The sequence below is a fragment of the Marmota monax genome, unplaced genomic scaffold (assembly GCF_021218885.2).
Source record: "Marmota monax isolate L192 unplaced genomic scaffold, Marmota_monax_Labrador192_F-V1.1 WCK01_AAM20220418_F8-fsc00073, whole genome shotgun sequence".
Classification (NCBI taxonomy): domain Eukaryota; kingdom Metazoa; phylum Chordata; class Mammalia; order Rodentia; family Sciuridae; genus Marmota; species Marmota monax.
In genome coordinates, this window is record NW_026692846.1 from 4591576 (window position 1) to 4604170 (window position 12595).

The window sequence follows — 12595 nt, forward strand, 5'->3', positions numbered from 1 at the left end:
ATAATCTCTCCTGAATTCTCAAAAACTGGATCATGTAATTGGCAATTTACCTTTTTCATTTAACAAGTGATTTGAGACCTCCTTCCAAACCCACCCAGAGAGCCCACAGCCCACCTGTAGTGTCCTGTGACACAGAAGGCTTTGTAATTTGTGTAACCTTTCCCCTACTCATAGCTCTGAGGTTTCTTTCTTTTTTATTTTATTGTATTTTATATTGTTTATTTTTTGTTCTTTTTAGTAATACATGACAGTAGAATCTATTTTTATATATTTATCATTTCATTTGTTTTCCTCTAACATCGATGAAGCAGTCAAGCATGCACATGTGCGTGTTTTTCCTCAAGTCTTATATATTTTCATTGCAGTAGGAGACACCACAAAAGTTGGGATACCGTTAGCTAAGGAAATGCACATTTTTTAGTAAATTTTTATGATATTTCCAAACTACTTGTTCAGAGGCAGCAGTGGTGGATGGTGTGGGCAGCAGAGGAACTTCCAGGCTCTACAGACTTCCTCCAGGCTCTTTGTGGAACTCTTCAGGGTATACCCACTCTGGGGCAAATGTGAATGAGAGCCACAGGAATCAGCTGTGCTTCTGCAAAAGACGTAATTGTGTCCAGGCCAGATCTCAGAAGGCAGAGGGACGTGGGGCAAGTGGAAATGGAAATTGCTGCATCTGGGCTCAGGGGGCACGCCAGAGCTGTTGCTTGACGTCTGGCCGATCTGGGTGTGAGCATGGCTCCATCAGTAGGGGAGAGGAAGCTGAGGTCCAGGGCTGTCTCCTGGAGAGGTGGTTCAGGCAGTGCAGGCAACTCTTGGGATGCAAACCTGTGGATCTTTGTACCAAACAGGGTCACTGACTAAGCAGCTCTTATCTGTTGTTTTTATCTCTAAAACTTTTCTTTGTGAATGCTTTTCTGCAGGGTCCCCAAGGACCACCTGGACTCCTGGGACCTCCTGGGCAAGTTGGAGCTCCTGTAAGTAAAGGTTCCTGTCTGGGAGGGATGCTGTCTCTGCCCATCAGTCAGGAGCCAGGCTCTCTGGCCAGTGCCTCACTGAATCTGCATGATGAGGACTTGCTGTTGGCACATAGTGATGCCCAAGAAGCATCGGTCTCTCTTCTTTTAGACCAGAATTTCTTAAATGCTGTGGTACATAAGAATCACCTGGGGGATAGGTTTAAACACATTCCTGAGACCCCTATTCCAAGGTTGAAAAACAGGATAGAGCCCAGGGGTTTCTGACACTTGGTTGAAAGAAGCCACTTTCACCCACCCGTCCAGTTTGCCCCTCCTGGAAGGTAGTGAAGTCTATTGGATTTCCAGTCCCTAGACCAGTGCCAGTCACAGGTGCAGAGTCTCCAGTGGGTAAAGGAGTGGAGAGTGGGTGACTATGGCATAGAAGGGCACCGTGGCTTCTTGAGCTTCAACCCTTTCTTCATTCTCATTACAAATGGTTGAGATTGGCAGCAGTGTAGAAAGTCACTTTCAGGCAAAGCAGCTTGCTCAGCCTCCTGGGCACTCAGGACCTCCCATCTCAGTCTGCACAGCCCAAATATTTAGATGGGATCAAAATAGAATCCATGTCCACTAATTCCCAGACCCAGGTGTCCCTGAAGACCCTCTGCCCTTTAGAAGAGTGTCTTGTGGCTCTGATGCTTTGCTCTTCAGTACAAATGCACAAATTATTCCTGGAATCAATGGGAAGTTCTGGGATGTGTCTGTCATGTTTAACACTCTTCCCATGGAATGCCCAAGGGTCCCTTCTTCAAGAAAGGAGAGAAGAGGGAGGAACCACACAAGGAGTTCATAGCACAGGGCCCTGCTGCTGCTCTACAGGAGGCGTCAGTGCAGCAACTCTCTCCCTCGGGCAGGAGCAGGGATGTGTGTAAAGGGCCCAGAGTCTCCAATTCAAAGAGGGGCCCCTTTCTGGAATCCATGGCACAGTGGAATTGCAGGCTTCAGGTGGAAGGGTCTGACTCTGAAACCACATTTCTGCCCTTGGCCAGGTGAGCTCAGAGGTTCCGGTCTATAGCCATGAGAACTGGTTAGCCCAGACCAGGAGAACAGCCCCACTGGCTCCCCTCCACCCTGGAAATGGCCTGGTTCAGTGGCCCCGGCCCAAGGAGGAACCTGGGCCGCTGTGTGGCATTAGCAGGACTACACTGCTACACAGGGTCTTCACCACCTCCCTCTTCTGCACCCCGAGCTGGAAGCTCCCAGGAGGTTCTCCAGAGGCCTCAGGGGTCTAGCCCAGAGAAGCAGGCTGTGGTGGTGTCACTGCTCTTACCTCCGCAGGGTCTCCAAGGAGAACGAGGGGAAAGAGGACCTCGAGGAGAAAAGGTACGTGCAGGCTGTGCTGATCATCCACAGCACTCTCCACTCTCCAGCAGGAGCAGGTGCTGGGACTGTCCACGCTTGGTGTGTGTATGTGTGTGCTGGTATGTTTGTGCACATGACATGTGTGTGCACATACGGGTGTGCATGTGTGGTGAGGACCAGTGCGGTGCAGTGTCAATGTCCCACCCTCAAGGTAAGCTGTGCTGAAGGCTGTGTCTCTGTCCCTGCAGGCCTAGCATCCTCTCCAAGAGACAGAGGTCAGGACTTCCAGACAGAGTCCTGGCTTGAGGCTTGGAAGGTCCTGGTTCTTGCCATGGACTGGCATCTGACCTAGCAGGTTATATAACTTCTCTGCTCCTCAGTTACCTTGAAGTGAAGAAATGGGGGGTTTGTGGTGCCATTGATGAACAGGTCCCTGGGCACTCAGTCTTGGCACCCACTGAGTGTTAGGTACAGGCCACGTCCAGAGAGGACTGAGACACAGGCGCTGCCCTTAGGGGTCCAAGAGCTTAGGGGGCAGAACAGATACTTACAAAGTCAACACAATGCAGAGCCACAGGTGCACAGTGTTAAGAGTAGACCCTGGAACATAGATGGCCCTCAGTGTCTGAAGAATCTATGAATGAATAGAAGACAACTCCATGAAATCCTGTCTCAAGACCAGGTCCTTGATAAAAAGAGCCAGGGGTGAATCAAAGGTGTAGAAACGCAAGTGGAGGGCAGTAGTCTGGATGGAGCCAAGTTTGTTCAGACAAGAGGCAGCTACATTTGGAAGAGATGCAAACCTCCAGAACCGCCAGGACCTTGGCCTTTAGACCAGGTCCAATACCAGCATGGGGCCTCAAAAGAGAAGCCCAGAAACCCTGACCAGCTGGGAAGGCAGCCACTCCTGAGAGGCCAAGGTTGTGGTTTCTCCACTTACTAGAGGCCTGGGGCTGAGCCGGCCTGGAGAGAGGGGCATCCAAGAATCCTCAGGCAGGAGCAGTCACTTCAGGGCCCACAGAGGTCCTGTTCATGGGGCCCTCGGGTGCTTCACCTGGGGTCAGTGTTCCAACATACACCCCAGCTCCAGATGATGTGGGTTCAGGTCTCCCAGTGCTGATACAAATGTGAAAAGGAAATCTTAAAAAACAGTCCTCCTGCGAGGCCTCCACTGCTCTTGATTTGTAGACCCGAGGAGTCTTGGCATCTGTCAGCTCATCTACACAGGAGGCTGGTACTCACAGGGGCACCTGCTGGTGCTACAGTGTCTTCTGCCTCATGAGAGAATATTGAGGAGATCCTGAAATAAATTAAAAATTACCTATTAGGTGTTTATGTTTTTAATGTGCCATAAAGGATCCAAAAACGTCTAAGCATGACTTTTGACCTAGGGAGCCTTCAGTCTGACTAGAAATGTGTGGGAAGTTGGATTTAGTCATCCATCCATTAATCCATCCACTCTTTCCTTCATTCATACACCACCCCCCAGCAGTGCCTGCCTCAAGTATCCCCTTGACCCTCTGACTCTGGGCCCATGCATGGCCCCCTCCCAGGTCTTCCTGGGCTCCTGGCCTGCCCAGAGCTTCCTCCTCTGTGCTTCTAGAAGCTGTGCAGTTTCACCCGACTGCTGTGGTTGCTTGTGTCCTACACACACGTGAGTTCTCAGCTTCTTGAGCAGGACACTCATGCCTCCTGCATCTCGGGTCTTCACTGGCTGAGGCAGCACTTGGTGCAAAGCATCTGGTCAGTTCTCATCTCGGGGACACACTGGTATGGCACTGGGTGTGAGCTGGGATGCTGTGGGACCCACGATCAAGCTCGGATGGCAGAGGGCCTTGAGCGCCAGTGTAGTGTGAACTTTGGAGGCGTGTGGTGTGGGTGCAGATGGTTTATTTTGGAGTGCAGGCTGAGATGAAGGCACAGGTCTGGATGAAGCAGCAGACAGGAAGCTGTGTCATGGTATCTAGGACATGTCACAGAGACCGAGCGCCCATGAGGGCTCAGGTGGGCCCAGGCCACCATCTGAACTGTGGTCTCAGAGTGCCCCGGGTGCTATGGCTTCAGTTCTGAGGATGGTGAGACCAGCTTTCCCAGAAAATGAAGACTGGCCAGCCGAGGGGTGGCTGTGGCCTTGTGAGGGGAAGCCTGGTGCTGAGAGCTGGACTGCCCTGAGCTGCCTCAGTTTCCTCATCTACAGAATGGAAGTATTAACGTCCTCCGTGTAGCTTGTGGGAAGGTCGGACGAGATAACAGAAGTGTCCAGCTCGTAATGGATGGTCCATAAACACCTGCTTCCGTTCCCACCTGTGCTTTAGAGAAACCCAGCTGTACAGGATTTCTGCCAAAACACTATTTGGAAACAGTAGCCTTTCCATGAGGTGTTGGGCAGCCTCTCCAGCAAGCTCTTAGCATCTTGTTTGCATTAAGACTTTGTCTAGTCAACAAAAGCTGCAGTCCTCTGGACATCCCAGACCTGTAACAGACTGGAGAAGCCTGGCGCCCTCTCCTTATTGTACAGCGGGGGAAGCTGAGGTGGTGTATTCCTGATGCCATGTGTTCTGTGAGAAGAAGAACAAGTTGTAGAAGCCCCTCGTCCCAGCCTTTCTTTCCCCTGTGTGGTAGACCAGGCCTGAAGCACTGGAACATGGTGGGATGTTCCCCTGGACTCCCTCCCTAGGTGGCCCACAGCCCTTTCTGCTGAAGTCAGTGTGGGGAAGCTCAAGAAGTGGAGGGCACCTCCAAGCCATGTCCAGGGGAGAAGGTTCAGTTAGTGCCTCTAACAGCCTGAGTCCCTCCAGTATGTAGCATCTCCGTGGTGTGGGTCAGCCCTGCAGTGATTCTGGAGACTATGTTTGGACCCCGGCTCTGGACTCTGTCTGTGGGCAGCATAACCTTTGGAGAGCCATTTAACCTCGAGGCTCAAGTTTCCTCCATGCAGAAGTTTAGAGTATCTACCGCATGAGGCTGCACCAGGATCAGATGAGTTAACTTCTCTAACAAGCTGAGCAGGGTCCTGAGCAGCGCGCCCTGAGTATAGAGGGTGAGAGGAGAGACAGACACAGAGAAGCGGGGAGGGCGAGCTGTGCATTCTGCTAGCTCAGCTTTGGGTGTGATTTCTGCCTCTTTCACTGATGTGCCTGGGGACTTGGGCACCTCCATTTCTCCATCTGCCAAACAAGAAGCCAGGGCTCCATGCTGCCCTGGGCCCTTCTCCAGTTCTTATATTTGATGGGTACTTAAAGTAGTCTATGTTCTCGGGAACCTCTCTGACTCTTACATCAGCAAGAAGGAAGTTCCAGTCTTCCCTTGAGACAGGCCCTTCGAGCTGCTGGGCCATGTCCCAGCACAGCCTTAGCCGAGAGTCACCACCCATCCACCAGTGTGAGTGTTCACTGTGATGTGGGAGGCAGCCCTGCTTCCGGGGCTTTTCAGAAGATGTCTGTGTGGACACAGGTCGGGAAAGGTTCTTAGGTGAGAGTAGTAGTTCCTGGTGTTGAGGGACAGTGAAGCCCAGAGGCCGTCAGGGGCTGCTGAGTCCTGTTGGTTGGCAGACAGTGAGATGCATCTGGTGGGGACATAGAGGAGTCCACTCACTAAAGATCCTGGGAATTGGCCATTGTCAACCACAGTTTTGTCTGGAAAACCAGGTGCCCTGACAACTAAGGGTGGCTCTGGGCATTGGGAGCATGTACTGGGTGCTGGGTCCTGTATGTGCTTAGGCCCAGGGGTAGTGGAAATAGACCAGGGGCTAAGGGTCAGGAGGCCCTGACTCTATTTATGCCAACTGCACAAAGTGGTTTCTTCTCCCCGTCCTAAATTTCCTCCTCAGTTGCTGGGGCTCCAGCCTGCCACCTTTAGAGTTTGGAAGAAGAGAAGGAGCAATAACAGATGTGGAATCATCAGAGAGGAAACACAGACAGCTCTCCTCTCCTTCTCCTCAGATCTCCTGCGATGAACCAGTGTTTTAAATCTATATATACAATAGAGCTTGAAAACAGAAATGTGTACATCGGCCTACTAGATATATCAAGTGACTTTTGGAAGAGAACATGTACATGAGTGCATTGTCATAGATGCAAGGTGAGAGGAAGTCCAGCTGTGGAGCTAAGAGAGGATCTGGGACATCTCCCAAGGTCAAATCCATGGCTGCAGGTGGTCCTGGGGGAGTTGTCAGCAGTTGCCCTGGGAAGCGAGTTGGGCAGCTCTTTCCTGTCCCTCACCCCCAGATTAAGGGACAGAACCATATCCCGGGCAGCCAGTGGTCCCCAGGAGGAATGGGAAGGCCAAATTCAAGGAGGTGACCTTGAAGCTGAGCCTGAGGGGAGCTGACAACCAGCAGAGGCAACAGTTAGCACAGTGTGGACACAGGGAAGGGGAGCGTGTCTGCTGGGCTCAGTGAAGTGTCAGCATAGGCACAGATCCACCTCGGAGCATCGGCCTTTCTTCATCATCTGAGATCATATGGCCAGCTGGAAGGACACTTGGTGAGGACATGAAGCCCTGACCTATGGCCACTCATGGGACAGTCCAGTATCTGTGAACACTGTCTCAATGAAACCAGTGCAAATCTGGGAGAAAAATGTTGCTGCTCCTGGACTGTCCTCAGGAAGCAAGTGCTTCAGGTGTACCATCTCCTGTCTTAGTCACAGGTGTCTTTGAGGAAGGGATTATCCTCACTCCTATGAAACATCATGAACAGTCTCAGAGAGGTAAAGAAACTTGCCCAAGTTACACAGCTAGTGCGATTAAGGGAGCTCTGGGTGGAGACATGGCCAGCTGCAGTCAGTTCTTAAATGTGTTCCAAGCAGGGGAACGTGGTGGATGTTCATCTGGGTGTACTGGATGGAGGAATAATGCATGGAATGTGCATGTGGTTTTTGCAACTGCATTGCAAATCCCACACATGTATCACAGGCAGATCCAGATGACAAGGAGGGTTTGCAGCTCACAGAAGCTACATGGTCATCCCTGGGTCACAGATTTGGGAACTGAAAAGGACACAAGTGTCTGATTTTTCTGACCCTTCACCTCTATTCCTTGACACTTTCTGGGGCTGTGTGTATGTGTGTGTGTGTATCTGTGTGCTCATGTGCATTTGGCCTTCCTGTGCTGAGAAGTACCTGATGGAGGGTGGAGCTGAGCATGCTGGGACACTTTCCATGACAGTGACCACAGCAGTGTCTATTCAGCTGTTGCCTGGTGATCACATGCTTGTATTCGTTTTTTAATTGTCCTTATTTTTCCAGGGCGAGCGAGGCCTGGATGGATTACCAGGAAAGCCAGGGGAAACAGGAGAGCAGGTGGGTAGGTGCTCGGGATGGTGGTGGCTGGGTTTTGCTAGAGGACAGAAATGATTGATATCAAACTCCAGAGGGCCTTGGTCCCTGGGCTTCCTTCCTGTCAGCTGAAGACAGCAGGAGGCTTAGTGACCAAACTCCAGTTGTGTGACCCTCGTTGACTCTACTGCAGAGCTGGAGGGTCCCAGTGAATAGACTACTTTAAGTCAATTGTATGTTGAGTAGCATGACGTGTTGCCATGAATGCGAAGACTATGGATGACATGCTCATGTCCCAAGTGACATGCATGTCCAGGGATTGCTGCTCTAATCTTGTCCATAGAGTACAAGATTAGAAATGCTCGGCAAGATGAACTGGGTGAATCAATCAGGAAGCATAGCTACAGGGGAATGATATGAAGCCATGGAAATTGTGCAGAACCCTCATGTGCTGGCCCGGGCAGTCTGTCAGATACATGGTTAATGGGGAAAGTGCATCGAGGACTTACAACACACAGCTTCTCTCTGGTTGTAAACCAAGATGGTTGCCCCTGGAAAGGACGGTGGCAGGTGGATAGGGTGGGAAGTAATATTTTATGCACTTATGCATGTGAATGTATGATATATTCCAAAAAATTTATGCACTTTCGCATTTGAATGTAAAATATATTCCAAAAGTAATTAAATTTAAATATTCTTAAAAATAAAAGTTAAGTAAAATTGTACATTCATTTTGAGGACTATTAGAAAGATGCTTATCATATTGAATGTATGATTTAACATAATTATTAGTCAATTAATATATTTATGTAAATAAAAAATAGTTCAGAAAGTATGTAAATTAACTGTACTCAATATATAAATTAATTATAGTAAGTATATCAATTTTATCATACTTAAATCTCATGATAGTTAATCCCATCACCCAGGAATAATATCTGGATTTATATTTCTTGTCATTTAACAAATTGAGATTGCATTTTTCTTATATCTTGCTCTCCTTTCATTGACATTATATGGTAAACATATAACCATTTCTTAAATATTTGCCCAAGGTAACACCCAAGTGGCATATTAAAAATACCCACGGTGTGCTGCTTCTGTGCCAGCACACCTCACACCTGGCTCTCGATAGCTGGGAACACCCACTTGGTGATGGCTGAGAGAGGAGGCCCCTTCCCAAGAGAACCTTAAAAACACAAAGAAACCACAGGCTATGGTAGAGGGTGGGCTGGGGAGCGGAGGGAGGGCACCTTCTCTCTGATTCCCTGGGGGACTCCTTGTGGGTGAGTGGGCTCCGTTCATCTTTGCTAAAGGTGAGAGAGCTTGTGTGTGCAGCCTTGAGTGTGTCTCCATGTCATTAGGACAGAAATCCCCATTAGTAAGTGAACACTGCTTGTCCAGCTGCCCCCGGATCCCTCCTTGCTTCTCCGAGGAGCCTGACCTGAGGACTCCCAGTGTGGGTCTCCTGGAGCCTCTCACCTCTCCCCTCTATGGGGATTTTCTGGGGTATTTTTTCTACTCTGGGGATTGAGCCCAGGGCCTCATGCATGCCAGGCAGGTGTTAACCACTGAGCCACATTCCCAGCCCTTTTTATTTTGAGACAGGGGGTCACACTAAATTTCCTAGGCTGCCTCCAACTTGTGACCCTTCTGCCTCAGGTGTGCACTGCTGTGCCAGGCTCCCAGAGGAGATTTGCTTGCTGTGGCTTTGGTTCTGGCCACTCCTGAAAGGGGACATTGTGTTGGGGCACTGACGGGGAGGCAGGCTCTGCCTTCATCCTCGGAGGGCCTCAGTTTCCCTGTGGCATTAGCTGGTCCTGGCCTTCCCTCTTCACTTGAGCATGGAGACCCAGCCAATTTTCAGACCTCTAAGGATTCCCAGAGAGCTCCATCAGACTTGGCCCTCTGTAGTGCCTGGGCCCGGGGCAGAGGAGTGATTTGCTCCTCCTGCCTCTCTCCCAGATTCCTTCTGCCGTGTCCCCTGCCGACTGCAGCACCACACTGCAGTGGTGTGAAAGAGGGAGAGGTGGACATGAAGATCTAGGTTATTGGAGAAAGAGCTTCCTAGCAGGAAGCCCAGTCCAGAAAGTCTGTTGTGGGGGACCTTGGCTTCTGGGGAAAAACAAGCCACAGGTTCAGAGGCGCAACTGCCGACCCTTTCCTTCTCCCCCTCCACCTGCATAGCCCAGTGCCTGTCATAACCCAACTTTGCTTTCTTTCCTCCAGGGCAGACCTGGCCCTCCTGGTGTGGCGGGACCCCAGGGAGAGAAGGTAAGCCAGGCCAGGGGCTGTAGCACCAGCTCCTGAGTCAGCAGATGTGTGAACTTCCCCTTGATCAAACCAGGATGGGGGAGGGGATGGGGTGGGAGAGTCCTGTGAACAAGGTGGGTACAGAGGAAGCAGGAGTTTGGGCATCAGGACCTCAGCTAGCAAGACACTGCTGGCTATCACATTTAAGTAGTTTTCCTTCCTTTAGGAATAAATATCCATTGAAAAACAAACAAACAAACAAACAAACAAAAAGCCCCCTATTATATGACATTTAGATGTATTAAAATCTTTTACTACTTAAAATGCTTCTAGACTAAGATAGGCTATGAATAAACACAACTAGTAATCTTTACAAACTCCTTGTCCTCTTCTCCTTCTTTTCTTTTCTCTCCTCTACAACATTTCACATTTTTTTAAAAATCAGAATAAGAGTCTTGAGAATATACTAGGCCTTTAGTAAATAAAATAAAGGTTGTATCCTATTATACGGGTTCTCTCTCTCTCTCTCTCTCTCTCTCTCTCTCTCTGTGTGTGTGTGTGTGTGTGTGTGTGTGTCTCTCTCAAGCATTTTGGAGAGGAGAGCAAAGTCTTTTTATTTATTTATTATTTTTAATGTAGTGCTGAGGATCAAACCCAGTGCCTCACATGTGCAAGGCAAGTGCTCTACCACTGAGCCCCAGCCCCATCCCACATGTCATCCCTTTTAGAACACTTTCCAACAAGGCTTAACCAAGCAAATTTGCTGCTTAGGATTTCTGTATCTCAAGTAAAATGCCTGCATGTAAAAGTTTGTTGTCAATTTTGCATGCTTATAAGAATGCTGTGAACGTGACTCTCCTGAGCACTGGAGCTAAACACGAGGATGAAGGAGAAGCTCATGCTCCGGGATGAGACCCAGGCCTGTGTCGGTGCAGGCTAGAGAAAGGCAGGGCGAAGGCTGTGGGGAGCAGGGTTTAGTGCTGCTGAGATGAGGTCAAGTAGCTTTGCTTCTCAGAGGGACCCAGGCAGGGCTCAGGTAACATCATCTTGGGGCAGCCCAGTTCCTGGAGTGTGGTCTCAAGAAGTAGACAGGGTATGCACCATAAATAAATAAATAAATAAATAAATAGGAAGCACTGCCTAAAGAGGCCTCAGCTGAGAATTCTAGCAACTCCCAACTCACTCACCTGGGCTTCCATTCAGGTGCATTAATTATTCTCTCACCTTCTCATGGTCTCTAGAGTTGAAATTGACATGGTTGGGTTATTTTGGCATCAAGATTCTAATACATTCTTGCAGTGTTTTGATAGGAGATGCTGAATCCTAAAATTAGCTGCCAAGACTCTGGGTAAAAGGAAAAGTTTATGCTCCTAAGCTATGTGCAGGAACATTAGCTCTGAGCAGTCTCCCTGCTTTAGCTATAGGGCACTGGAGTAATGAGATAATGATTTTTGTATTGCCATAGTTGACAGATGTTCCCCAAGTGGAACCAAGATTTAGCTCATGCCCTGGGGAATCTGGTCCGGTTACCTGCTTATTAAAAAGGAGGAGTCATGAAGCAAGTCTTTTGCGTTCAATGACAAAGAAAGTGGACAGAGTCATCACAGCATTTTCTTGCTCTTTTATCTGATAACTGTTTATTGAATGCTGACCATGTGCTAACTGTGAACTTGACACAAGGACATGGCAAGGATATGGTCACTGCTCTCACCGTAGTGCCTGCTGTGTGCAAGTGCTCACTGAGTCAGAAGTTTCCAGCAGCAAATAGCTGTGACAAACCCTGAGGTGTTCATGGGACGCCAGCCAGGTCTAAGCATTGGGCTGAATGTGCACAAAAGACAAAATGAGACTCCTGTCTTCTAGAAGCCTGTGGACTAGACATAGAGATAAGAATCAGACACAGAAGCTTCAAAAATATTGTAGGGAGGCAGGAAGTCCAGGCATGGTGACCCTAGGTGTGATAGAACATGGACAAGGTCCACTGGGCTTGCGGGACTGAGCAAGGACCCTGAGGGGGCAGCAGCGGAAGGTGGCAGCAAGTCGCTGAGTTGAAACGCTTGTTGTTTCTACACAGGGAGATGTGGGACCTGCGGGACCTCCTGGTGTGCCCGGCTCTGTGGTGAGTGCCCAGCAGTGGGTGGGAATCATGCACTCAGGTGCTGATGGACCCAGGGCCCTGCAAGAGTCCTTGTCTCTGAGCATGAGGCAGAACTCTTCTGATGCTGCCAGTTGGGTGGAAAATCTTCAACACCAAAAGCCAGAGAATAGGCAGAAGCCACTTCATTATAGTGTGTGTGTGTGTGTGTGCATTTGTGTGCGTGCGTGCTCTTAATGGAACCTAGAGAGGTTGACTATTGCTGAGAAAATGCCAGCACCTTTGCTAACGCCTGTCTGTCCCTCAGGTGCAGAGAGAAGGCCTGAAGGGAGAGCAGGTAATTGGATGTGGGTCCTCCTGTTGTGGGGACTTAAGGAGGAGCAGAAGTAGGGAAGGCCACAACCCTACAGTTGGGCTCAGGCACAGCCTTCCCACGTCCAGTTGGCTTTCGGGAGTACAGATGCCTGCACCCATGCCTCTGGGTCCCTGTTGGGAGCTCAAGAAATAAACTCTAGTCGGGGAAAGACCATGGGTGGTGGTATCCCTGGTCATGTGGAGAAGGAAGTTGAACTAACACATGGCTTGTGTTTCTAGGGAGCTCCGGGACCAAGAGGTCACCAGGGCCCACCTGGACCCCCAGGAGCTCCGGT

The 12595-nt window shown here is 49.7% G+C and overlaps 1 protein-coding gene across 1 annotated transcript in view; it reads left to right on the forward strand.

Annotated features, from left to right (window-relative positions):
* The window catches only part of Col22a1 (collagen type XXII alpha 1 chain), a 229501-nt gene that overhangs the window by 84721 nt on the left and 132185 nt on the right, over positions 1 to 12595 (forward strand). The window contains exons 15-21 of the mRNA XM_046449181.2: positions 924 to 977; positions 2298 to 2342; positions 7568 to 7621; positions 9827 to 9871; positions 11925 to 11969; positions 12253 to 12282; positions 12540 to 12593. Of these exons, the coding sequence (XP_046305137.1) occupies positions 924 to 977; positions 2298 to 2342; positions 7568 to 7621; positions 9827 to 9871; positions 11925 to 11969; positions 12253 to 12282; positions 12540 to 12593 (327 nt within the window). The remainder of the gene's footprint in view (positions 1 to 923; positions 978 to 2297; positions 2343 to 7567; positions 7622 to 9826; positions 9872 to 11924; positions 11970 to 12252; positions 12283 to 12539; positions 12594 to 12595) is intronic.